The sequence below is a fragment of the Lutra lutra genome, chromosome 3 (assembly GCF_902655055.1).
Source record: "Lutra lutra chromosome 3, mLutLut1.2, whole genome shotgun sequence".
NCBI classification, from domain to species: domain Eukaryota; kingdom Metazoa; phylum Chordata; class Mammalia; order Carnivora; family Mustelidae; genus Lutra; species Lutra lutra.
In genome coordinates this window covers 191350523-191378171 of record NC_062280.1, presented here as the reverse complement: position 1 = coordinate 191378171, position 27649 = coordinate 191350523, and the positions used below count along the sequence as shown (strand labels likewise).

The 27649-nt window shown below is 38.7% G+C and overlaps 1 protein-coding gene across 1 annotated transcript in view; it reads right to left on the bottom strand.

Annotated features, from left to right (window-relative positions):
• Positions 1-27649, bottom strand: part of ITGBL1 (integrin subunit beta like 1) — a 214314-nt gene that overhangs the window by 75520 nt on the left and 111145 nt on the right. The window contains exon 7 of the mRNA XM_047720336.1: positions 24175-24321. Coding sequence (XP_047576292.1) covers positions 24175-24321 — 147 coding nt within the window. The remainder of the gene's footprint in view (positions 1-24174; positions 24322-27649) is intronic.

Sequence of the window (27649 nt, the reverse complement as noted above, 5' to 3'; positions counted from 1 at the left end):
ATTTTCCATTTGCGTGGGTCTTAGATTGAAATATTGACCTATTTGTGATCTCTTTATTTCCTATTTCTTACATGTGCTGTCAGGAAATCCTATTGGGGGGCACCTGAGTGACTCAGTTGGTTAAGCGTCTGCCTTCAGCTCAGGTCATGATCTCAGAGTCCTGGGATCGAGTCCCACATCAGGCTCCCTGCTCATCTAGGAGTCTGCTTCTCCCTCTCCCTCTGCTGCTCGACTCGTGCTCTCTCTCTCTCTCTCTAATACATAAATACAATCTTAAAAAAAAAAAAAAAAAAGGACATCCTATTGGTATTATTTTCAGAAAAACTCCAGAACCCAATATACCCTCATCACCGAAATGTCACAAAGGTAGTTCAAGCCACAGTTATCTCTGGCTTGGAATATCGCAAGAGATTCCTGACATCCTGTCCTCCCTTTGCCATTCTGTGTCTTGCCTACACCATAGCCAGTACGGTCCTCTAGAACTAATTGTTCATAGCACTTAAGCCCTCAATCATTAAACGACTTGTCAAGTAACTCTAAGCCAAAGCAAAAATCCTTAACAGGACCTAGCCCTGCACCACCTGCTTCCCATTACATCTCTGCCCACGTCTCCAACCTTCCCCCAGTGTTCACCTGTCTACACTCCCGCACAGATGTGAATGCTGTAGGAGGAGTGAAAAACTGATGTGAACTTCTCAGAATAGCGTCTAACATATCGTTAAGTGCTCAGTAAAAACTGGCTATTACTATTACTGGATATAAACACAGACAGAGTTGGGCCCGAGGAGCTCTTGTAGGATGGGACAGTTCTGGAACTCTCTAGCCACGACACGGAACCCTCTAGCCACGACATGGAACCCTCAACCACCAGATGAAACAAAGTGGTTTCCTGAAACCAAATTACCACTGCCTTCCTGTACGTTACAGGCCGCTGACTCTTCATTGACAAAGTAAAGACATGTTAAGTCTTAACTGTCAGGACTGTAACTAATAATCAAGAATCTACCCATTTATCACTAAGTAGTTCTTCGGTGGCTGAAGTCTGTGCCAAGAGTGTTTACCAAGTCAATCTGCACACAGCAGGCTGTTGTCACCGGGCTCCCTCCTGTCACTTTGTGACATCAGCCCTCCATCAAGCGTGATGATTAAAATCCACAACCTTTCATTTGGTAAAACAGGAAAGGTAATCACAAGAGCTGCAATTGTGTCAACGAAAAAATGTCTCTTGCTTTAAAAAAAATTAAGTCCACTGCCTCTGCCTCTACATTTATCTCTCGGCAGGGGACCATTATGTGGTGACAACATTCTGTGGCAGAAGCATCGTCCCTGAATAATTACCTGCTTCTTCTCTCCATGGACCAGCAGCAGCCCTTTTAATGTGGTACATGGCAGAATTCACAGATCGCACTGTATTACTACAAAAAAATTACCTCGCCCGCCCCCACGCCCCATTGCACATGAGGGTGAATGTTCATCACATGGTACACGGGGCTGCAATTCCGTTCATTTGCAGCTTAGGGCGGGGAGGGCTTCCCTCACCTTCCCGAACCGCTTAGCCACAACGGGAATCTGTGTGTGGCTCCAGCTGGTGGCCGTGACCAGGATCTGAGGGCAGAGGAAATCCTCGATGCTGGGCTCTGCTGCCTGGTTCGCAGGGAAGTCACTGAGTTAGCAGGAATAAAATGCAGAGCGGCTGCACGCCGTGTGTCTCTCTGCACAAAGAGAAGGCACAGCTGCATTCTCCTCTCTTTGGTGTCAGTCTACCTTGCCTTTTCCGTCGGTCTCCATCTAGTACTCAGCCCAGGGAAACCAGGGATCCTGAGCCCGGCCCACCTCCCTGCCTCGGACGCTGACCTCGCCTCCGTCTGGAGTGGCAGGCTATTTTCAAATGCTTTCAGGTGAACACGTCAAGGCTCCGAGCAGGGAAAATTAAAAGTATGGTCGTTACTGGAGCGTAGAATGGAAACATTTGCTCAGAGCAGAGCTGCGACTCAGGAAGCAATGGTGTTTGCTTTCACGCAAGCCAAGGTTTTCCCATCTGAATGACAGTCACAGGAAACCAGAAGAAACATTGCATCCTAAATGAAATCATGAAAAGATCCTTGCTAAATAAAACACAAATAAGTGAAATTTGCCTGAACGAAGCAAGGATTTGCATAACTGAAGTGCAACAGACCCGATTTTTCTCTCTTCCAAGAAATTTTTCTACGAACCCTGGGGTCTTCGGTCCCCCTGCACGAATCATTATTCTGCATGAATCCAAGAGCCCGCAGATGGCGCCCCTCTAAACAGACCACAGAAGGTGTCTAACCAGTCTGATAGAATATTAGTAAATTTGTTCATTTAGTTATTTTACGGGGTATTTTGAAATGAGGTTCAAAAAGGCCACAGAGCGTATATTCCAAAAATACAATTTCATTTTTTAAAAAAATGCTCTATCATCAGACTATAAGCCAGACCGGCCCTGATGATCTCATCCAAGGTGAAAGAAAAGGTTCTTATGTTAATTGTCCATTTTTAAATCTTGCATTTCCCCTTAAAACCGAACCATGTGAAGGCTATGCGTGATTGCAAGAGATTTCTTTACATCATTGAAACTACAATGACGCCTGGATGAACTTCATTATCTGTCCTCAGATGAAAGTCCCATGGAGACCTGGGTTTTGTAATTTTGTCAGGAATCTCTATAGAACCATACATGAAGGAATAACTAAATGTATTGATATGACTTTTTTTTCTTTAAGATTTCATTTATTTATTTGACAGAGAGAAAGTCAGAGAGAGAGAGGGAACACAAGCAGGGGTTGTGGGGAGGGAGAAGCAGGCTTCCCGCCGAGCAGGGTGCCAGATGTGGGACTTGATCCCAGGACCCCAAGATCACAACCTGAGCTGAAGGCAGATGCTGGATGACTGAGCCACCCAGGTGCCCCAATATGCCTCTTCTTAAGATAATAACACAATGTTTCTCAATGTGGAATGAGAAATAAAACAGAATTACACATTAGGTATTTGCATCAAAATAAGAAAATCATTTCAGAATAAAAAATGAGGTGTGACTCATTTAATGAACTTTTTTGACTTTTAGAGAAAAGTTACCACCCTAGAATAACTGAAGAGGTAAGCTCTAAAAATTTCTTGCAGGTTGCTGATCATACTGTAAATATTAGATCACTCTGCCACAGGATCAAGCTAACCTAATAAACAACAGGTTGCATTATTATATTCATTTTAAAAATTTTCTCCAAATCTCTGGTGAATTATTTGGAAAGATTAAAACATACAATTTAAGTGGAGAATAAAATGCATCTTAATTAATGTTAACAAGTGACAATGATTTATGGAAATCACATATTTTAATAAATTAAAATTTTGTTCATCTGTCTGTAAAAATATAATCTACTCCCAAGTAGAGGAAAAAAAGGGTGAATATTGGAGAATTCCTGCATTATCATTAACCATCTCAAGAAGTAGGTCACAAGTACACGAAAATACACACACCAACCTCATTCCGGGTTCACTTTTCCCTTCCTCTTCCAGATCGCTGCAAGAGAATACAGAACTAGACCCATGGCAAGGAGGTTCTGTATTCATTGAAATAAAGATTTTCTACCATAGGTCTGGAAGTCCTCAGGAACCCAGACTGTGAACCAGTTCTTGCATTACTTACACATAATTATTTACTTAGACAAGGAAACTGTGGATTCATGGGGGCATTCGCTCGGTCATACACTACACCATTAATCATTGTTCCATACCCTCAGCCAAGTTCTTGACTGATGTTAGAATCTAGAAATACCAAGAATACCATTACTACCCATGAAGCCCAAAATAGGGCAGAACATAAAACAAAAAATTACGTTACAGTCGTGTACATGCAGAAACGAACACGTACACAGGGCTAGCTGAAAGATGAAGGAGGGGAGGTTGATTTACCGCAGCACACAATGCGCCAGTGGATATCCCTGGCGGAGAGAACACACACGTGAACTTGGATTAGAATAGTATCGATAGGAACAGAAATGACGGAATTTAGATAGACAGAGAACAAGAGACAGATATTGTATAGCTGTGTAGGGATAAACATATACCACTGTTACAAGGTCACGAGAGCAGTCAATGAGCCCTATCACTCAGCACAGTGCCTAGCACATAATAAATACTTATTAAATGTTAACTGCTATCGCCTACCAAATCTTCAATCTAATACTAGAAACACTACCCAAGAACAAAAGCCTAATCATACAGATTTTTGCATATAGAGAAAGGTTGACTCAATCAGTATGTAGCCTCTAGTACATTGCTGGGCTCTTTGCAGGCAAAAGAAATAAATTAAGTAAAAGACATACCCTCAGCCTGCAAAGGCCCAGCATGTATATACACACCACTGTCTCCAATCTGTGAAAACATTTCGTCTCATTCCTTTTTGTTCTATCTCTTTGCTCCCAACCAGCACAGGCTCTTGACCTAAGACTGTATATCCTCACTTCAATCTAGGCTGCCTTTGGTTTATTTCCTTGTCTGATCCAGGCTTTGGGGATAATCCGCCAAACTTTTCCACTTCCTTATTTCAATTATCCCCTGAAACCTTAATTTGTCATTGCGAACAGTCTTATTCCCTTTTGACAAAACTAAAGGTCTGCCTTTTCCCGGAGAGAAGTCACAGAGAGCAATGAAGTTCTGAAAAAGCTTTCTTTTTGTTCATCCTCCTATCGACACATTGAGACTCTGAAAATCTCCTGTCTCTAAAGTCTTGTGCATAGATGGACAAGCGCATTTTAAGACGGGGAATAAAGACTGCAGGGTGTGGGAACACTGTTTTCAATGAGTATGCAAAGCTCATTTTAGGCTTAGCATCAATCTGCGGTGGTTCAACTTCCTTATCTGTTTTTAAGTGAAGGAAAAAATAGTCAAAAGGGCTCTAACTCTGAATTTCCATCCCCTAAAATCTAGCTTTTTGTGGAGTATGATACTAAGACTCAAGGTCACGGTTACATTTTGCAGGAAGACCTTGACGTCTGCAAGGGGTTCAGGTGAAAAGTGACATTCTGTATGACAAATAAATAAAAATAGAAACTTCAGAGGCCCCATGCTATCCGCTTCCAAGTTTTGTTTTGTTTTGTTTTTTAATGTATTTGGAAGCTGATAATATGACAAATACTTCCAATTTCACACATGCCCAGGGAAAGGAAAGATGCCTGAGCTGGAGGGACTCACATGTACAAAACTATCTCTCTAACCAGATGCTTTCCTGCTGGTAGTAAAGAAGAATGCTCATGATTTCAACCTCATGAGATAGACAGCTGCCAGGCCAGAGTGCCAAGTGCCTGCGGAAGCATCATAAGGAGTCACGACGGACTTCACCTTTACAGCGATCGATCGAAAGACGGGCTGAAGCCACAGCAGTGTCCCACCTGAGCAAATGATCTGCTTCTTATTCTTCTGGAGGAAAACCCAGGAAGTCAGGACAGGGCAGAAACTTGTCGCTCTCTCCTTCGTCTACAACCCCCAAGGGCAGTTCTGCAGGGTCAACTATGAAGACTTGAGGCACATTGATCATGGAGCGAGTGGCAGTTAATCCACAGATTTCTTTACTTATGGGGGTCCTTTCCATGGTGCTGGGGAGGACCCTGGTAAGAGGTGATCTATATTTTTGGAAATTTCCAAAAATAATAAATTATTCATGTATTATTTATTAAAATATATTATTTATTTATTTAAATGTTATTATTTTTAGTATATTTACTATTATTATTATTTATTTTTATTTAAAATTTATTATTAATTAAGACTCCCTCGCTAGTCCAACTTCCACTTAGCTATACTTCCCTCCTTGTCAAGTGACACTGGCATAGCTCCAGGCACCTGGGGATTTAGACAAGGGAAGCTGAGGATACATATGCTTTGGGATTAGTGGGGGTACAGTCACTTTCATGGTGTTTTAGGGTGTAGGGATGGCTTCTAGGAATACTCCTAGAGTTAATACCGGGTCTTGACAATGTGAGGCCAGAAACTAAGTCATAATACTAAATGCATTTTATTAAGCCCAACCCACATTTGGGAAGTTGAAAAGAAACAGGTTTTAAAGTATATAGAGCCATGACCACTAGATGCATAAAATTGCAATTTCATCATATTCTGGATTTCACAATGTTTGTGGTATTTGTCGGCTTTTCAAATGTTGATCCCTTTTCATCCTAAATAAATATTCATTCTTCACTAATTTCAAACTTACAATTTTGAATTCATTTTATTATGAAAGACTCCCAAAATGTAGGCCCCAAATACATTGGATCTACTTATTTACTCTAGATAATAATGTATATACAGAATTACAATGTAGAATTATGACACAGAAACAGGAAAAAACATTCAGACCATAATATTAAAATCCTGTCATTGTGTTCATGCACCATTTAAGTGGAATAATGGATTAAATAATGGAATAAAGATGCACATTATGCTTGCTCAAAATACAGTATATGGCAATTAAAACAATATACCCACACTATATTACACAAGGAATAAACTGTAAGATCTCATGTAAGTGCAGAAAGTATGATATAAAGTTGTGTTTAAAACTAATTTCCATGATTTTAAAATAATGCAAGAGGAAAGTCAACAAGGAAATTATACCTTAGCTAACCTTTCAAGGTTTATGCTGACAAATGAAGTACTAGTGGTAAAAGGAATAATCTTTTTAACATTATTCCTTCTCAGATTCTCTGCAAAAAGTCTAAAATGATTCAAAGGAATACATAATTCACTCAGAAAAAGTTCTGAAGTATATTCTATTAACTATAGCAAAGAATATTTCCATGGATTACTGTATTATTTCCCATTGCTGTCATAGCAAATTACCACAAACTTTCTGGCTCGAAATGACACAAAGTTATTACCGGATAGTTCTGGAGTTCAGAAGTCTAAATGGATTTCGCTAGGCTGAAATAAAGGTGTCAGCAGAATGCGTTCCTTCTGAAGGCTCTAGGGGGAAATATTCCCTTGCCTTTTCATTTCCAGAGGCTGACCACAGTCCCTGAATCTCGGCCCCGTTCCCCCATCCTCAAAGTTACTAACAGAAGGTTAGGTCCTTCTCAGGTTGAATCACTCTGATTCTGAAACCATTTCTGTCTGCTTTTCCACTTAAAGGACCCTTGTGATTATTCTGGGTCTATCCAAATACCCCACTATAATCTCCTGATCAGCAATCTTAGTTCTGTGTGCACCTCTCCCCTTCTGCCAGGTAACCGAACATATCCAAGGGTTCCAGGGACCAGGACGTGAATGTCTCTATGGACCATTCTTCTATCCACCACGGCCATTAATGATCTGCCTTGTAATATGGTGGTGTCCTTTGGTTATGAATCTGAAAATATGCTATACATCATCCTTGCCACATGAAGAAGGCTCTACATGTAATCAAATAGTCTCGAGGCCAATACCAACCAAAAACGCAGTTATAGCCAGCAAAAACTGCTTCCTCTGCTCAGAAGGGCTCTCTGAAGTCTGGAAATCTTACACCTCGCCACCCCAGAGTTGCCTCCAAGGTGGGTCAAGTTCAATACTCCATCATCTCTCATGTGGACACGGTATTAGTTCAAAACTGATCATGGTTCCAGCCTAAGTCATTGAGTTTTTTCCTGAGATTCCTGCCCTCTTCCCTTGAATTGGAAGGGAAGAACCTCTCATCTTCCTTGGTCAGGGCATAATAAAAATATAACCTTTGGTGGTGTTAAAATCCATATCTCTCCTACATTGAGAAAACTCTACCTGCAGTAGCACGATTCAAACCAAACTCCTGGCAGAAGCAGCAATGTGTGTGCTGGTGGGTGAGGGGCAGAAAGAGAGAAAGAGAGTGATAATGAGCTTGTCTAAGTCCCTTTCCATCCATCCTAAAGGTCATCCTACCTCTGTCCTTCTTGGTTATGTGAGTACATAATTCATTTGTTTGTTTCTGGTTGAATTGGAATTGAGCCATTTGCACTCAAAAGACTCTTAATTAAAATCGATTCTGTGTAATTTTGTTATATCTTCAGTGCTGTAATTAATGACAAAGGGATCAAAAACATAATCAAGAAATCTAGACTTCTTTCAGGATGTAAAGTCCAAATGACTCCTTGGATATCTATACCTGGTGCTTTCTCTGAAGTGTGATCTGGGCACCGTAACGCTCTGCCCTTGTGTTCCTGACGATCTTCCATCTCTGGTAAGCATGAGCTATAGTTTCTTGAACACTTGCCATATTTATTGCTTACATTGCATGTATAGCAAATACTCTCATTAAACTTCTTTTCCCTAGTATAACCAATATATAATGAAAATAAATTCTTTGGATTCAACCAGAGGCTAAAAACATTAGAAGCAAAATAACATCTACCCAAATTATGTTATTTAGGTAAACATCAGAGAGATCCTTCTTGTCATTTTATATTGCCAATGTAATTAACTGCATTGAATAAATAAATGAATATAGGAATAGATATATGATGAAAAGTTGTGAGTCCAGAAGGTAGACCATGGATCATTCAAGATCAACAACCAACAGTTACGGCTGCTTTATGACCTATTCATCCATCTGCTCCACTGTTTCCCTGGGTTGTATGCTCTGTCCCACTGGACTGGAATTTTCTTTGATAATTTAGCCATATCCTACACGTTTCCAAGACTAATAAGGACATGAACTAGCCAAAGTTAGAACAATAATAATATGACTGAACGCTGATTGGAAATAAGTTTATGGACTCACTAAATCTCAGTTTGAAGCCACATAGGATTTGCAAAACACCAATTATATTTCTTTATTAAATTTTTATATTTGTTAATAAAAGACTTTATTTTTACATAATGAGATGGGTCTCCTTAAAACAATTCTAATGAAACTTGATTAGCATATAAATTAAATTTCCTTCTGGTCTTATTCACATACTCCTGTTATTTCTAGAATGCCAGGTTGTGCTCTTATAAGCATCCAATACTTAAAACATTTATTGATCAGAATGGACACCTCTCATGGGTAGAGAGTAAACCCAAAAGCATTATAGAAGAAATGTCATTCTGTTCTGACAGAAAAATAGCAGTGGGATTATCTTTTTCCCTGTCTGAATATCTGTCTGTGTTTCCAGTCACCCTAATAAGAAACTTCAGTGACAAATTCTCACGAATTAGAATAAAATGGTTTAGGGCTTGATCCACTTTTTACTCCAAACTTATATCTTATGAACACATTTAAAAAAAACAACAACAACAAGTTGAATCATAAGTTTTATATACAATTAGATTTTATGCTTAATATTACAAACTATTTCTATATTTGATCCCTAGCAGTATAATGTACTGATTTAATTATTACACTATAAGTATATAGTTAGGCACAAGTACTTCAAAATATGTTCTTTAAAAATCTGCTGTGATAGCTCTCTAAAAGTGTTTGTTTTGGTTTACCTTTGGCTGATATGATGCAGACTGTTTAGAATCTGGTAAAAAAAGCTATGACCCTCTTTTCATAAAAGTATAAGAAGGTTCCGATACTCAACTTCAGAGTTGCATGAACTCCAGGTTAAGAATTTCTTGATAGAGAATTCCAAGAAACCCTCATTACAATACAAATTATTCGGGTCAAGACAGCACCACAGGTTAGTTCTCAGAAAACAATCTATGAAGTTGGAAAGCAGGTCAAAGATTTCTGAGCAATCAAGGTCCATGGAAGGACATTTTTGTGAAAGAGATATACCCCCAGCATTCATACCCAAATGCTTCATCTTTACACTGGAAATCTATTTAAAAATATAGATAAAAGACCTCAGCATAAGGCAGGAATCTATCAAAATCCTAGAGGAGAACATAGGCAGTAACCTCTTCGACATCGGCCACAGCAACTTCTTTCAAGACAAGTCTCCAAAGGCAAAGGAAACAAAAGCAAAAATGAACTTCTGGGACTTCATCAAGATAACTTCTGCACAGAAAAGGAAACAGTCAACAAAACAAAGAGGCAACCCATGAAATAACACTACAGACAAATGACACTACAAAGGGCTGATAGCCAAGATCTATAGAGAACTCTTAAACTCAACACTCAAAAAACAGATAATCACGTCAAAAAATGGGCAGAAGACATGAACAGACACTTCTCCAAAGAAGACATACAAATGGACAACAGACACATGAAAAAATATTCATCATCATTAGTCATCAGAGAAATTCAAATCAAAGCCACACTGAGATACCATCTTACACCAGTTAGAATGGCGAAAATTAACAAGACAGGAAACAATAAGTGTTGGAGAAGATGTGGAGAAAGTGGAACCCTCTTACACTGTTGGTGGGAATGCAAGTTGAAACAGCCACTTTGGAAAACAGTGTGGAGATTCCTTAAGAAATTAAAAATAGAGCTACCCTATGACCTTGCAATTGCACTACTGGATTTTTACCCCAAAGATACAGATTTAGTGAAAAGAAGGGCCATATGTACCCCAATGTTCATAGAAGTAATGGCCATAGTCGACAAACTGTGGAAAGAGCCAGGATGCCCTTCAACGGACAAATGGATAAGGAAGATGTGATCCATATATACAATGGAGTATTATGCCTCCATCAGAAAGGATGAATACCCAACTTTTGTATCAACATGGACGGAACTGGGGGAGATTATGCTAAGTGAAATAAGTCAAGCAGAGAAAATCATTTATCATATGGTTTTACTTACTTGTGGAGCATATGGAATAATGTGGAGGACATTAGAAGAAGGAAAGGAAAACTATATTGGGGGAAATCAGAGGATGAGACAAAGCATGAGAGACTGTGGACTCTGAGAAACAAACTGAGGGTTTGGGTGGGGGGGTAGGGATTAGGTGAGCCTGGTGGTGGGTAATAAGGAGGACACATATTGCATGGAGCACTGGGTGTGATGCATAAACAATGAATCTTGGAACACCAAAAAATAAAATTAAATTAGAAAAAAATACAGATTCTCACCCCCACCTCAGATACACAAAAACTGAGCTGGAGCAAGTCCTTGAACAAACATATGATACTCTTTCATATTTCTGTGTCTCCTGAGGTGATTTCCTGTTTCGAAAACTATTCTCCCCACTTCTCCAAGACCATACCCCCCGCTGCACCCCCCTCCCCTCACCTCCACCTCATTGCTTTCCCACCTATTCAACAGAGCATGAGGAAAAGACCCCACAGGACAGTAATTTTTCTGCAACTCTTAGCACTCCCCAAAGCCTTGTTTGCTCTGTGGGAAGTAGGGCAAGAGCACAAATGACCATCCTTTCCTGCAAGACTTTGTCCATTACAGTCTCTGCAGAGCAGCGATTCTTAATATGACTGCATAGTAGAATCATCAGGGAGCTTTTAAACTCCCTGATGCCCAGGCTGCATCACGAACAAAATTAAATTAGGTAGGAGTTTGGATTGGTATTTTAAAAATTCTTCTTCAACAAGCTCTCAGTCTCCTCTGCGGGTTCTTTAAGGACAGAGCCCACCTGATATGGATCTCTTCCAGGAAACTTTTATCATCTGAGTCTGAAATTTTGTATAAGCCATTGTTTTTCTGTTTTCTGGCTATCTTTCCTCAGTTCTCATTTGATCCCCTTTCAATACCCAGATCTAGCCAAAGAGAACCTCCTCCATGAAGGTCCCTGACACCTTATCTGGAGCAAGCCCCGAACTCCACACCAGACACTCTTCATATTATCTTGACTTCCTTCTTCTAGCAGTAACTGAAATTATTTATTTTCTTATTTAACTTCCCCCAAACAAACTCACTAGAAACTCTGTGGGAGCCCTGATATTAATTGTCTTATTTATTTTTCTTTCCTCATCACCTAGACTGGCTCTAGGCACATAGTAGGATCCCAACAAATATAGGTTGAATGTATGACTGAATTAATGAATGAATGAGTGAGTGAATATTGATCTTGTTTTCTATATGAAATTCTGCACCCTTGGGGTATCTGAGTGTTTCAGTTGGTTGAGCATCTGGCTCTCAGTTTCATCTCAGGTCATGATCTCATGGTTCGTAGGACTGAGCCTTGCATCGGGCTCTGCACTCAGCCAAGAGTTTCCTTGTCCCCTTCCCTCTACCCCTCTCCTACTCATGTGCACACACTCTCTCCCTCTCCCTCTAAAATAAATAAATATTTTTAAAAAATAAATTCTGTGTCCTTGGGTTCAGCTGCTATGTCATTTAGTTAAGCCCTTATAATCCCTTACAATTGCAAGTTAGTTTTAAAATTAAATAATCTCACATGTACTGTCTTTCTTATCCCTCACAACATTTTAGAGGGCACAGAGCAGTTATAATAATACTGTGGTTACAGATAATATAACTAAGGATCCAGAAAGATACAAAAATGTTCAGGGGTCACATAAACGAAAAATGGCATGAGTGCACCCTGTGAGGGTGTCATGGGCCATACAACCATCTCTGTAATTATCAACCCCACAGACATACATGCCCTCACCATGGAAGTGGCCGAAGCATGAGGTACAGAGAGGAAGCACACACTGGCCATAAGTAGGAGTCTCTCCACACAAGTAAGAAATTGATGCCTGTCCATAGCAACATTTGAGAACAGGATTGAACAATGCAGTCTGTAGCAGCCCTGCCCAACCCATGTGCAGCCACAAGACCTTCAGGCCTCCTAACACAACCTAACACAAAGGATCTCATTTCCCAAAAATCCCTCTGGATTTTTCTCTTTATGTAGTATGATCATCCAGAGAGTGCATTTAGAATCAAACATGAACTATGCCACTTGGGTTTTGCTACTGACTCTTTAATAATTATAATAAACTACACTCAAGAGCATCAAGTTGTGGGAGTCTGTCTCACCACTGCAACTATAATTGAATAGTAACATTAATCATACCCTGACTTCTAGCAAATTAATCAAATGAGTAAGTATAAGAGACTTTACTTTCTAGTCACCTTATCCTCTATATCTGTTTGTATTTTTTAATATTTCTTTTAAACTCCTTTCGTTAGCTATTGGAAATATGGGGCCTTAGGAAGAAATCCAGAGAAAGAAATCCTAGCAAAGAATTCAATGTCCTTGTAAAGGACTTAAAAATGACCTCAAAGATTTGCCATTTCATCCTTGAGACCATTCAAACCTTAAATGGCTCACGACTGTACCATGCCAGACCATTTGGTACTATTTACAAGCATCCACATGGCATGGATATTTTAAGCAGCAAAGAGGCCAGAATTATTTAGAAACTTAAATAAGAAGCCAAAGAATCCTGCCTTTCCTCCTTTATCCAAATAAAAGACATCACATAAGAAATAAATATTTATGGAGAACCAAATCTCATCCATCTTAACTGCTTTATTCCAAACGAAAGGATGCCATAACTGAAAAATGCATCACTCCATACTCAAAACAGTCACTTGGGAAAGAGCAGAGTCTAGAAGAACAGCTTGGCCAGTCACCTGATTCTCCTGAGGAACAGTCAGCTCTGTATAGTTAGCTATGCAAAACCAGATAGAGAGTCTGTTGTGAAGTTGAGTTGGAAATCACGGGCATGGAGGCCATGTGACCGAACAGAAAATGTAAGGGCCCAAATGAGTCAAAACACGGTCAAGTTCACTTACTGCAGAGAGAAAGAAAGGAGCGAGAAAGCAGCCTAAAGTAGTTAAGTTCACAGTCCCCATTAGGGTTTTGCTGCCACTTTAGACTATGACTTGCTGGCTCAGATACCTAGCTAGTGGCAGTCTAGACTGAGCATAGAGCCACTCCCGTCCATACCCAAAATCCACTATCTTGCTTCATGATATGTTGCCCTTTGTCATTTGAACCACATGGATGGGGTGTGGTGCATAAACAATGGAATCTTGGAACACTGAAAAAATAAAATAAAATAAAATACCACATGAGGATAATACGAATGGATAAAGAAGATGTGTGTGTGTGTGTGTGTTTGTGTGTGTGTGAGTGATATGGAATATTACTCAGCCATAAAAAAAAGAATGAAATCTTACCATTTGTAATGACATGGATAGATCTAGGGAGTGTGATACTAAGCAAAATAAGCCAGTTAGAGAAAGACAAATGCCATATGATTTCACTCCTATGTGGAATTTAAGAAACAAAACAAAGAAGCAGGGCTGGGGGGTGAAGAAAGGAACAGAGAGGCAAACCAAGAAACAGACTCTTAATATAGAGAAGACACTGATGGTCACCAGAAGGGAGGTGGGTGGAGGGCTGGGTTAAGTAGATGATGGAGATTAAGGACCGCACTCGCGATGAGCACTGGGTGCTGCATGAAGTACTGAATCACTAAATCGCACACCTGAAACTAATACCACTGTCTGCTAACTGGAATTTAAATAAAAACTAAGAAAAAATAAAAATAAAACACATGGGTATGTGTAGACATACCCGGACAGATAATGTGACCCTTGAGATGCTAACCTGATTGCTGAACTGTTGTCATTTGACTACTCTGCTAATATGAATGACTTTTAATACAACAGCCACTCTAGATTTGTGCTTGTCTTTTCCTACTGTCAGTAAATAAGCAGACATGATTTGAGGTGTAGTAAGAAGAGAGATGGGCATAAGAAAGATGTGAACATATTTATCTCATTCATGGGAAGATTTCAGTCTTGGGAACTTTAGTTACATCAAGCTTGGCATTTCATCAGTGACACAGCGGAGTGGGCCCTAAGCCAGGTTAACCGGCATTTCTACAACATCATTCTAGCCTATTTACAATCATGCTTACCATGTGTGTCCTTCTTACTAACAATCAACCTCATAAGACAATTATGAGAACAAGAGTTCTGCAAAGAAGTCGCTTTCTCTATGTCAAACCCATCACAATGTGGGGAGAAGTGGTAGGGGGCAGGAGAGATGGCATGTGTCCCCGGGGCTGTCTCCCACTACTTTTTTGTTCTTCATTTATCATCAAAAGTGAATTTTTTTGTTCCCTACAAAAGTTATCCTCCCGTTAACTCAGTGTCTCTGTTCATGTGGTTCCCTCTACCTAGAACACACGTTTTTGAAATCATTATCTAATGCTACTCCTCCCTGTGGACTCAATTCCAGTTTAACTCACTTCATGAAGCCATATTTGCACCCAGATTTCTTTAGAAAACAGTATCTTCCTCTTCTCATTCTCAAGACACTCAGTTCCCTTCCCACCAGGTTAACCTGGCCACACCTGCCACAAATCCTTAGCACAGAGAGCAGCAAACTTTTTCTATAAAGGGCAAAACAGTGACTATTTGAGCCTCTGTGTGCTATTCACTCTCTGCGGCAACTATTTAACTAGCTGTTACAGCAAGAAAGCAGCCATATGCTTACAAACGAGCTTGGCTGTGTTCTAATAAAACTTTATCAGCAAAAACAGAATGCGGCTTCCTGATCCTCCTGACCCCTGGCTTAGCACAGAGATACATGGTAGGGTGGTCAGTAGATATAAGGTTGATTAAATGTTATAAACAACACCACTAAGGAAAATATGATGCATTAATTGGCTGTGTTATCACGTGATTATATATTGAATACATCCATTACGTGAATACAGCACAATGGCCAGCCCCATCAATTTTTAATAACATCTTTAATAACATCTTGTGTGTCCAAGAGGGGAATCATGGGGTTCTGATCAGCTCTATGACGTTAAAGCTTAGACAAAATGATGACATTCTGCGTCGTTCGTTTTCTATTAAAATGGAAATCTGCAGAGCGTATGGTTCCATGAAGACTAAGGCTGATAGCCAGCCCTTACTGTTTCCCACTAAAAGTATCTGGTTTGCATTTTTCTACTGAAAAAAAAAAATCAAGTACAAAACCGCTAGAGCAACACACTACATCCTCACTATGTGTTTAGTGTTTTAATAGAAATAAATATATAATTGTAGTAACAAAATTGTCATAGTTGTCACACATTTCATTTTAAGCTCACTTAAAGAAATTGGGATTGAATTCATGTCCAATTTTCTATTTTCATTTCAAATAGATTTTGACAATATTTGCTGCACCTCTTACTAGGAAGTTTTCTTAGCCAAAGGATTTCACTGGTTTTCAATTTACCACATAAAAATTATGCAAAAATGTAATAAAAGTTGTCTATTTATTTGGATCGATTCCTATCTTTGACACAAAATGTTCTATTGCCAGAGATAAAACATTACAGCAAGATCGTTGACTGCTACAAAAAAAAATATTCACTCTGTCTTGGAAGTGATACAGTTTTCTGGACTATACATTAGAAAAACCTCAGGCAATTAAAAAATACTAAGTTTGTTACTTTCCTCTGAAATACCTTCTATCACCTTTTTTAAAAACATACAAAATAATTGTTTCACCTTCTGAATTTCTTTCTCTCCTCTAAGTTCTATTGAATATAAAAATGCCAAGAAGAAAGGCAACATAAAACAAAGAAGGGGGAATAAGGAACAGGGATAATTACCTACTGGAAAAAGGAGTCCCTGAATAATCATCCTCTATGAGGCTGCCATTTCTATTGAATTTGGCTCTTTTCAATTCTTTTTAGCAATTCCCTTGAATCTATGAAAATTATGCCTTTTGTTTAGCAAGTGCTCCTTCCTCATAGGAATGAGAAATTTAACCCTGGATTTAACCAGGACCTTCCAGGAAGCCACCAGTTCTGGACACCTGAACCTTTGGCCTCTTTGAGGATAGAAAATGTCCCAGCACGCAGAGGTCCCAGCACCTCATGAGGACACAGAAGAAGGATGTTGGAGGCACTGTATTTAGTTCTCTTTGGACCCCGAACTTTTTATCTTTACCTTATCTTTGAAAAAGTCATGATAAATAGCATCTATATTCCTGAGGTTTTGTGAAATAGAAGATACATATACAATTTAAGACATTCTAGTAAGTTTTTCTGAGTACAAATAAAGCAAATAATAAACAGGCTTTTCTCTTCTTAAGGGCCCGACTGCTACTGTGGGTTGTTCCATGACAACAGAACAAACAGAAGCTATGGCAGAAGCCCTAGGAGTTCCAAGTGTGCTCAGAGACCCATGGAAGACTGCCTGAGGATCCACGGACTGAATTTTCATCATATAATATGACAAAATACAGATTTTTTATTTCTGACATGATTTACAAACTCACTGATATTTTCTCCATTTGGTGAGTCACTGAAAGCAGCGCCATTCCTTCCAGATAAGGAGGAATAAGACGTTAATTTCACAGGGTCATTTCTTCGTCTTCTTTGGCTGTGGTCGTTAGCAGCTATGTTTAAAATGCCATAATTTAGTGCATGACCATTCCAGAGTCCTCAAGCACTGGCGGATGTAGTAGATCTAAGATATAACTTAGAACAGTGTAAATCTGAATCCTACTTGCTGTCTCGAAATACTGCAGGAAGAACACATGGGGCTCCCCTGTCACGTGAAAACTCTGTGCATTTTCCACTGCAGCTAACTTAAAATGGGATATTTAATTAGGTCACCAAGAATTTTAAAAATATAATCAAAATCACAACAGGTGGTGTGGTGCTTAATTTAAATGCTTGCAGATCTATTCTTTTGAATTTTTAAGTCTAAAATCCTGTATTATTTGCTATAGGCACTAGGTAGGACAGCAGATCTCTAGAACTTATCCATCTTATAAATAGCTGTGTTTATACCCACTAAACAAGTCCTCATTTCCTTGTTCCCTGTTTCTGCTTCTATAAGTTTGACTATTTCAAATATGTCTCATATTAAGTATCCCTAACACCACCCCCCACACACACACACAAAGGGACACAAGGACATGTTTGGAGGCATGGATACATTCATGATCTTGACTGTGGTGATGGCATCATGGGTATACACATATGTCCAAACTCATCAAATTGTATACATTAAATATGTGCAGTTTTTTTGGTTTATCAATTATACTTCAATAAATCTGTAAAAAAAATTAGCAAAAATATAGAAAGATCCTCCCCTCCAAAAGTTTTTTTTTTTTAAATACACTGGAGAATTTCCATTTTTTAAAATACTTTTTCTCTGTTTGAAATAACAACATCTCTGTGTCCATGAATAAGAAAAATAATGATTCAGTTGTCAAAAAAATCAGAGTAAAAATCACAGAGTTAAAAAATGCATGCATCATGGGAAACTTCTCTGATAACTAAAACAAGAATATTTAAAGATGTGCTTTGCCAGTAAAAGAGATAAATTATGGCTGTAATTGAAAAATCTCCAGATGGTGGGAATTTGGCATGCTATTATTCTTTGAAAGTATGTTCCTAGCTAAGGGAATTGAACCAACTTGCTTAATTCATTAATTAAAATGTACTAATTGATAAAAATGAGGACATAGTTTCTATTTTCTAAAAGCTACAATATTAAATAATTAGCCTCAATTTATCATTCTTCCTCCACTTCCCACCTTCCCTTGTGGGAGTACACGTTCATGTGTGCTTAAGGACTAAAAAATACGCAATACCTTTTAGAACAAGTCTGATAAAAGAAAACCAAAGGGCACAGAGGACAGGTAACAAAAGCATGCGAGATTGCAGACCAAACAAAAAGATGACTTAGACACAAGGACAAATGATGACCAAAGAAGGCAAATACAGCAAGCACAAGCCTCTGAATAATAATGCCTACAGAAAAATAATTTGTTTGATGATTATAGAAGTCAATGAAAGGAGTTTGATAAGTGGTAAGCTCATAAAAGCAAGAGCAAAATGTATCAAGAAAAGTTGAGTATTGAAATTGTCCCTATTGGTGGGCGAAGGGAACCCCTGTTATGTCCTGGTAGGAGGGTATATTGGTACACTTCTTCTAGAGAATATGATTTGCTTGGGCGATTTTTTTTAATTGAAAAGCTTTAATATATTGGTAGGCATTTAGAAGTATGTCTAAGAAAGATTTGTGCAAATTTTCTGCTGCAAGAATGTAAATGATAGTATTTAGAACTTGAATAAATTAAGAGACGATTTAGATGTCTAGCAGAGGAGGACCGATTAAATTTGTTTGTCACAATTATACTATGGAATACTATGCAACAATATCAACGATCTTGCATAAAAATGCTTTTAACAAGGAAATGCAGTCATTGTATATTGCTAACAAATTGGCATTGTTTAAAGACTGAGTAAATGATCTAAAACAACAGCTCTGGGGTTGGATGGCCTATAATAAAAGTTTGTATAAAAACTTACACCTCTGGCACTTATTATGCAGGATGACAAACTATTCAAATTTCAATTTCTTTTTCTATAAAAAGAAGAATTATACTTCCTACTTCATTGTATTGGGGACATATTTAAAAAAAAAGATAATACATTCAATGTTCTTAGCCTTTTACCTGTGGAACAATGTACATAAATGCTGTTGATAGAACAGCATGAATACATCACTTTTAAAATATGTACATGTGTATTGCTATTGCTAAGATATGCATATAGTTACAAACCTCAACTGTTTTTTTCCTTCTCCTTTTTTTTTTTAAGATTTTATTTATTTATTTATTTATTTATTTATTTATTTATTTAAAAGAAAGAGCAAAAGAATGGCAGGAGGAGAGGGAGAAGCAGGATCCCACTGAGCAAGGAGCCTCACGTGGGGCTTGACCCCAGGACTCTAGGATCATGATCTGAGCCAAAGGCGACTCAACCAGCTGAGCCACCCAGGTGCCCCTCTCTTTGGGGTTAAGTATGTTTTTTTGTGTTTGCTTGTTTATTTGCTCTAACTGCATTCCCTAAATGTTTTACCTGGAAAAGAGTCTGAGTCAGGAGTTCTCCTGCAGTAACAAACCACCCTAATATTCCAGCTGCTTAAAACAACAAAGGTTTATTTCTCCATCTTGTTTAGGTCCTTGGTAGGTCAGCAGAGGTTTCTCCAACCATCCTCATTCAGACACCCAAGCTAATGGATCACCACCATCGCAAACCCTGCAAATCCCTGTGCGGGGACAAGAGAGATGGCAAATCTCTCACCGCCTCTTAAGCCTCTGCTCCTAAATGATGCACATGAATTTGGCTCACATTTTTTAGACAAGGCCAGACACACACTCAGAAAGAGAACCTCAATTAAAAACTTAAAAATTGTATTCTTAAGTCAAAAAGAACTTAAAATTAATGTGTAGTCAATCATAAGCCATTTCAAGTTTTTGAGCGGAATCCTGGCATGAAACTAGAGAAAGCTGTCCCTTAGCTCCAAAGCCCAGGAGGCAGAAACTAGGATGAATACTTGTGGGTCCAAATCAAGTAGACGAGAGTCATCTCATTAAATAAAAAGATATTTGTAGGCCATAAGGAATAGAAATCAAGGAGCCACAGGATTAATAGAGTTTAAGAGATTATCTAAATTATCCCCCTGCTTTCAAGACATAATGATCACACTCAGTCATCATCAGTAGAAGCAAGTAATCTAATTTAATTTCCACTGCACAAATGCCTTTACCTGGCCCCTGAGGTGGACTACACTGAAGAACTTCAGTACATTCTACGCAAAGAATTTTTTTCTTGGCCCCAGCTAGCGAACGGCTGCAGATCTCCGGCTTGAGAACCGATGGGCCTTGTAATTGCTTTCCTCACTCATGTAAGCACAGCTGCAGCTGTCACTCATAAATGGCAAAACTAATCCTTTATAAGTTTTCATATTGGCCATTTGCTTTAAAACATCCAATGCCAGTGAGTTTGCAAAGGTAGCTCCATGAGAAAGAGAGGGTCTCTGACCACTGGTCCGAGCACTGGACTAGCTCCCATAAGTCCCCTGTCTTCGTTCTCAGAATTCTAATATTTTGTTATGGTTCCCTGCAAAATCACTCCACTCATCAATACCTCCATTTCCCTCGAGCAAACTGGAGAAGCTTTTTATTGATCTCTAAAGTACTTTAAAAAGCTTAAATGAATTATAAAAATAATAAAAGTTTTCTAATTCTAAACATAATATTCAACACCTTTTTAACAAAATAAATTTTACGGATGTACTATTCCTTAAAAATGGTAACTAATACATTAGAGAATCTCTAGAAAGGTAAGAGACAAATATGTGTTTGTCAGAGTTAGCAAAGACTGATAACCACAAAAATTAAAATCCACCATAATTTTCTTACCCTAACACCATATTAAAAAATTTAGGGGCAAATAAAAAACAACTGATAATAGAGAGTGATTTTCTATGTTTGAGACATACTTTATAGGCTTTTCTTATTTTTCCATCATAAACTTGTTATTTTTAAACAATGAATGAATGTATAACAGTAATCTGAAGGACAGTGACTTTTAACCTTTGTTCCTTTAAAAGCGTGACAGGGTTACTCAAGCTCTCAAATGATGATATTTTATTAATGCAGGTAAAACAGTAGTTTCCATGTGGGGCTGCTGGCGAAAAGGGGTCAAGTCAGAAATAAAATTTATGAAATGAAAATTTTCTTTTACCTATATCCTAACCTCCTACTGATAATCAGTAGGGATACATATCAGAATATGGGAACATCACCTATGGTACAAATAACCTTGGGGACTTTGTTTTCTATGTGAAGAAAACTCTAAGTAATCAAAAAGACAACTGATGCAACATGGGGGGTTGAGGGGGTAGGAGAAGAGTAAATGAAACAAGATGGGATTGGGAGGGAGACAAACCATAAGTGACTCTTGATCTCACAAAACAAACTGAGGGTTGATGGGGGGAGGGGGGTTGGGTTATGGATATTGGGGAGGGTATGTGCTATGGTGAGTGCTGTGAAGTGTGTAAACCTGGCGATTCGCAGACCTGTACCCCTGGGGATAAAAATATATGTTTATAAAAAAAATAAAATTAAAAACAAAATGAAAAAAAAAAAAGACAACTGATAACAAATAATGGGAAAGATGTAAGGAAACTGGAACTCTCTTGCATTGCTGATGGGAATGTAAAATGGTGCCCCCACTTTAAAGACAGTTTAGATGTACCTCAAAAAGTTAGAGTTACCCTATGACCCAGCAACTCCACATATATGTATATACCCAGGGTAAATTAAAACACACACCCACACAAAAATTTATACATGAATGTTCATAGAACATTATTCATGATGGTCAAGAAGTTTCTAGAAATAATCCAAATGTCTACTAACAGATGAATGGATAAATACATGTGGTATATCCACACAAATGAGTACTATCCAGCCATCAAAAGGACTGAAGTACATGGATAAATCTTGACAACAGTATGCTAAGTGAAAAAAAGCCAGAAACAAAAAGATCACGTATTTTATTATTCCATTCATATGAAATACCCAGATTAGGGAAATCCATGGGGACAGAAGCATATCAGTGGTTTCTAGGGGTTGACGGGAGAGGAGAATGGGGAGTGATTGGTAAGGCGCACAGGATTTCTTTTACTGGTGATGAAAATGCTGTGGGATGAGATAGCGGTGAAGGCTGCATAATTTTATAAATATACTAAAAACCACTTAGTGGCGTACTTAAAAAGAGTGAATTCTGTGGTATTTAAATTATATCTCAATAAAAAATTTATTTTTCAAAGGGGAAACTGCAACATAAATTGAATTTCTGATCTAACATTCAGGTAAAAGGAAGTGTTTCTCTTTTTCCTCTTTCACAAGCAAAATTTGTAGTAATTTCAATTACCAGGTCCTCCAAAGGCATATTTCATATTAACTTTGCCATTTCCATGTGAGAGGTGAAAATGCATTTCTTATTTTGATAAATCGAAAATAATGGAACCAGCTAACCAGCAAATTCTTCTTTCTCTTCCAATTTGTACTTGATCTGGGACCAAGAGCAGACCCAAGGCTATGTGTCTTGTAGAACAACATAAGCCTACTCAGAGCGGTCTGTTCCCAGGATGCTTTTTCAAAAGCTAACAAGGTCCTCAATGCAACGTTAATGAGTTTCAGAAATGTCGGTGGACAATTAAATGGTCTCATTCAGAAAGTTTTGAGCAGATATCCAAACTTTTTCTTTAAAAAAAGTATACTCTTAATCCCCTTGATCTACTTCACTCATTGTCCCCATCACCTGCCCTCTGGCAACCACTAGTTTGTTCCCTGTAAGAGTCTGTTCTCTTGTTTGTCTTTTTCTCTTTGTGCATTTGTTTTGTTTCTTAAACTCCACATATAAGCGAAATCATATGGTATTTATCTTCTTTATCTAGCTTATTTCCCTTAGCACTATACTCTCTAGAGGGATCCATATTGTTGCAAATGGCAAGAGCTCATTCTTCTTTATGGCTGAGTAATATTCCATGGTGTATAGACATCCCATCTTCTCTGTCCATTCATCTACTGAGGAATGCTTAGGCTGCTTTCGTATCTCGGCTATAGCAAATAATGTTGCAGTATACATAGGCAGGCATATATCTTTTCAAATTAATGTTTTCATATTCTTTGTGTAAATACACAGTAATGGAATTACTGGATCATGTAATTCCATTTTTAACGTTTTAGATTTTTTAATTAAATTTCCATTTTTCACAGTGGTTGTACCAATCTGCATTCCCATCAACAGTACACAAGGGTTACTTTTTTCCACATCCTTGCCTACACTTGTTATTTCTTGTCTTTTTTATTCTAGCCATTCTGCTAGGTGTAAGGTGATACCTCATTGTGGTTTTGATATGCATTTCCCTGATGACTGACCATCTTTTCATATGTCTGCTGGCCATCTGTATGTTTTCTTTGGAAAAATGTCTATTCGGAAACTCTACCTGTTGTTTAATCAAACTGTAGGGGTTTTTTGGTTTTTGTTGTTGTTGATTTTGGTGTTGAGAGGTATAAGTTCTTTATATATTTTGGTACTAACCCCTTATGGATATAACATTTGCAAATATCTTGTTCCATTCGGTAGGTTGATTTTTTGTTTTGTTTGTTAACTTCGCTGTGCAAAACTGTTTTTTGTTTTTTTTTTTTAATGTAGCAGTGAACTGACCTGAATTTAAATGGAAACTGAACAGACCTCAAAGCTGAACTGATGGTATGAGTAAGAGTGAGTGAGAGAGAGAGAGTGTGTGTGTATATGCATGTGTGAAGCAGAGAGGGAGAATGAGAAAGATTATATTTCTCAATGTACTTTCAATAATGGAAATGGGGTATATTATTAGTTCTACAAAGATGAATCTTTCCTTATTGAGGCATCACAGCTAAGTAAGATAGTATGTGATATTATGTTAAATAAGATATACATGAACTGAATGCACTGGACTCGTAGGACAGGAGGTGGTGACAAACCCTGAGAGCCCTCACTTACCCCTTCCAGAGCAAGGCAGAGCAGAGCTTCCTTGGCACTTCCTGATGCTCTCCTCCGCAGACAGTGGGCAGGAACGTGGGTGCTCACACTTCCTCCCATACCAGCCTACCTTGCAGTCACATCTTCCACAATTACACTGCCCGTGACCTTCAGAGTGAGAGTGTAAAAAAATATGAAAAACTAGACAATGAAGTCAGAATTAGTTTTCATTTCAATAGTATCACAAATGAGCCAGGATCTCAACACCTTATGAAACCCTAAAGCCAAGGCATCTTTTTCTCAAGTTCTTAAATACCTGATTTACATTGATTGATCATGAGGGGTAAAGAAAAGCAACTGCTCCTGGTAAGATAAATGGGTCTGTAGGACTATACACGTGAATCCATCAAAATCCTGGTGCATGTGATTGTATTGGTCTGCTGGGGCCTAAATGGAGTATTTGATGGATTTGGTAATTAATTCATGTGGAGAAGAGCCATAGGAAACTGAAAACAATTTGCTGTTGAAACATGTCTTATCTTGTGGAGTCCCCCAAACTTTTCATTACCTTTTTTCTACATACTACATGCTTAACCTGGAGACTCTTAGCCTAAAACCAGTAACTTCTGTGACGTTCACATTTCCTGAGGAGCAGTGTAGTATACCCAAAAGAGGAAAGATATTAAATTTCTTTACACATGGTCACAGAGCCTGTAACAAATTGTGATGAGTAGTGGTATGGCTTAGCAAAAAATGGCCTATGTTATCAATCCAATAAGTGGGTCCAAATCCTGGTCCTGCTGTATACAGAGCATAGCTAGTCAAATGTCAACATCTCTGAGTTTCTTCACTTTTGAATAAGATAATAATACATTGTCTGTCCATGTTTATCAGGAAGTACATAATATATCTTAAAATGCTACATAAAAGTGAGCTATTATTATTTTTATTCAATACCACATATGTAAAAAGTAGGGATAGAAAGAAAAGCAAGAAAGCTGAGCTTTTCTTAATTCCTAATCAACATTTAGATACTCATTATTACAGATGCAGAACACTGTGGATTTCCATAACTGCTGCAAAAACGCGTGACATTTTTTAATCTTAAGTAGTCTCCATGCCAAATGTGGATCCCAATGCTCCTGATCCCAAACTCACGATTCTGAGATCAAGACCTGAGCTGAGGTCAAGAGTTGGATGTTCAACCAACTAAGCCAACCAGGTGCCCCCAAAAATGCATGAAAAACTTTAAAGGAAGTGGAATTATATTTTCTTGAAGTAAACTGAGTGTGATATTAATGGATGAAAATCTTGGTATTTTGTCTTTGGGATCTGATATTGATATAAATCATACAATATGGAAACTGCTCTTCAGTACAGTTTCAAGTACAGTTTTCAAGTACAATTCGGCTATTTATAGAAGTCAATGGCTCTGGAGTTCTTGGAGACAAAAGGTCTCTTTCCTAGATCAGTTAGATCTACAAGGATACTGGACAAAGTACAGAACATGCTCTCATTGGTTAGAGACTAGTTGATAACAAGAACAGTGAAAAACAGTTATATTGAAAGGGAGGAAGAAAGCTTCATTTTTAAAAGCTGAAAATAGCTGTGAACGTCAGAAGAAAATATTCAGTACGCAAGGATGTCAAGCAGTCCCTGACTACCCAGGACACCACCACCACACACCCAGTGTGCGGTCCTGGTCCCCAGGCACGGAATGAAGCAGGAGCCTGTGCGCAGGGAGAGAACAGTGACCGAGGGGAGAATGTTCTCCACTTCTGTGGATGGAAAACAGGCTTCAGAGCAGCCATTAGTTTCTATCTCAGGTTCATTCCCATGTCAACATTTCAAACACAACTCATGGTGGAATGAATGAATTCATGAAGACTGTCAGAAGTTATGAAGAAGAGATTTTTAGAGTTAAGATCCTTTCCCATTAATAACAAAAGAAGTCAGAGGATACACGGACACATTTTGGGGTGGGGTGGGGGGAATGTAGCTGCTCTAGACCTAAAAGGAGAAATCTCTGAAACTCTCTCACCATTATGCTCCATATTCACTCTATGTTTTCTATGATACTGTTTTCCTCACTCGGTTTTTAATCTCTACACTTTCCTCCCTAAAGTTGTGCCTTTTTTCTAACCCTTTCTAAAGTTATGCCTTTTCTAACCCTTCACTATTTCTGTCCTCTGACAGTCACTGGGGGAAAGGCAGCCTATGCACGCCTACATCTCTATTTCCTGTACATTTAGTGCAGCATCAAGAACGCTATCAAGAATGAGACCTATAAGCTGGTGCATCACCTCCAGGCATCGCTAGCTCCAAGCACAGCTGGGCAGAACACATACAATGTGTTCCTCACTTTTGCCACATATGTGATGAGCCCCAACCTCCTGTGCCTTCCGCCTCAGCCTCAGCCTTCACCCATCAAAGTCCCCTCGATAATCCCACTGAGTCCATTGCTTAGGCACAGGAATAAATTGATAAGACCGTTTCACTGCTATGATGGGCTGCAGAATGAAAGCTTTTGCCTCTAAATAGGAAACTGTCACAGCAGGAGAACATTATTTAGTTCAGGATGACCACGGGTCCTCCTCAAATCACCTGCTTAGGAGTCTCCTCTACACTCTGCCATCTGAAGTCAACATCAATTGAACAAGTTTGGGCTGAAGAAAGAAGGGTTATTAAATTATGAATGACCTGGGGCGCCTGGGTGGCTCAGTGGGTTAAGCCGCTGCCTTCGGCTCAGGTCATGATCTCAGGGTCCTGGGATCGAGCCCCGCATTGGGCTCTCTGCTTAGCAGGGAGCCTGCTTCCTCCTCTCTCTCTGCCTGCCTCTCTGCCTGCTTGTGATCTCTCTCTGTCAAATAAATAAATAAAATCTTTAAAAAAAATTATGAATGACCTAAGTCAATCATCTATAATGAATGAAATTCCTGAGAGTCAGCGAATGCATGGCAACCACTTTAAATGACAGTAGGGATACAGAATGTTTCTTAAGGGTTTCATTGTTTTGGGAAAGTAGAAATAACTAAATCAAATGTCTCAGTGAGGATCACAGAGAAGCAAATGTGAAAGTAATAAAGTTTCAGGGCGCCTGGGTAGCTCAGTGGGTTAAGCCTCTGCCTTCAGTTCACGTCATGATCTTAGGGTCCTGGGATCAAGCCCTCTTTGCTCAGCAGGGAGCCTGCTTCCCCCTCTCTCTGCCTGCCTCTCCACCTACTTCTGCTCTCTCTCTGTCAAATAAATAAATAAAATCTTAAAAAAAAGAAAGTAATAAAGAAAGTTTTTAATTCTAGCCTAATAGGAAGAAAAAAAGTAGTATTGACAGCAGTACTGCTGACTTAAATGTTTATTAGAGATTAGGTTAAAACATAAACATAACTTTTACTTTCTTGGTAATGTAAATTATATCCTCCATCTTTCAATAACTCTAATTCATGTGCAGTTCAAGTATATTTTAGAACACTTTAGGATCTCACTTTAAATGAAACTG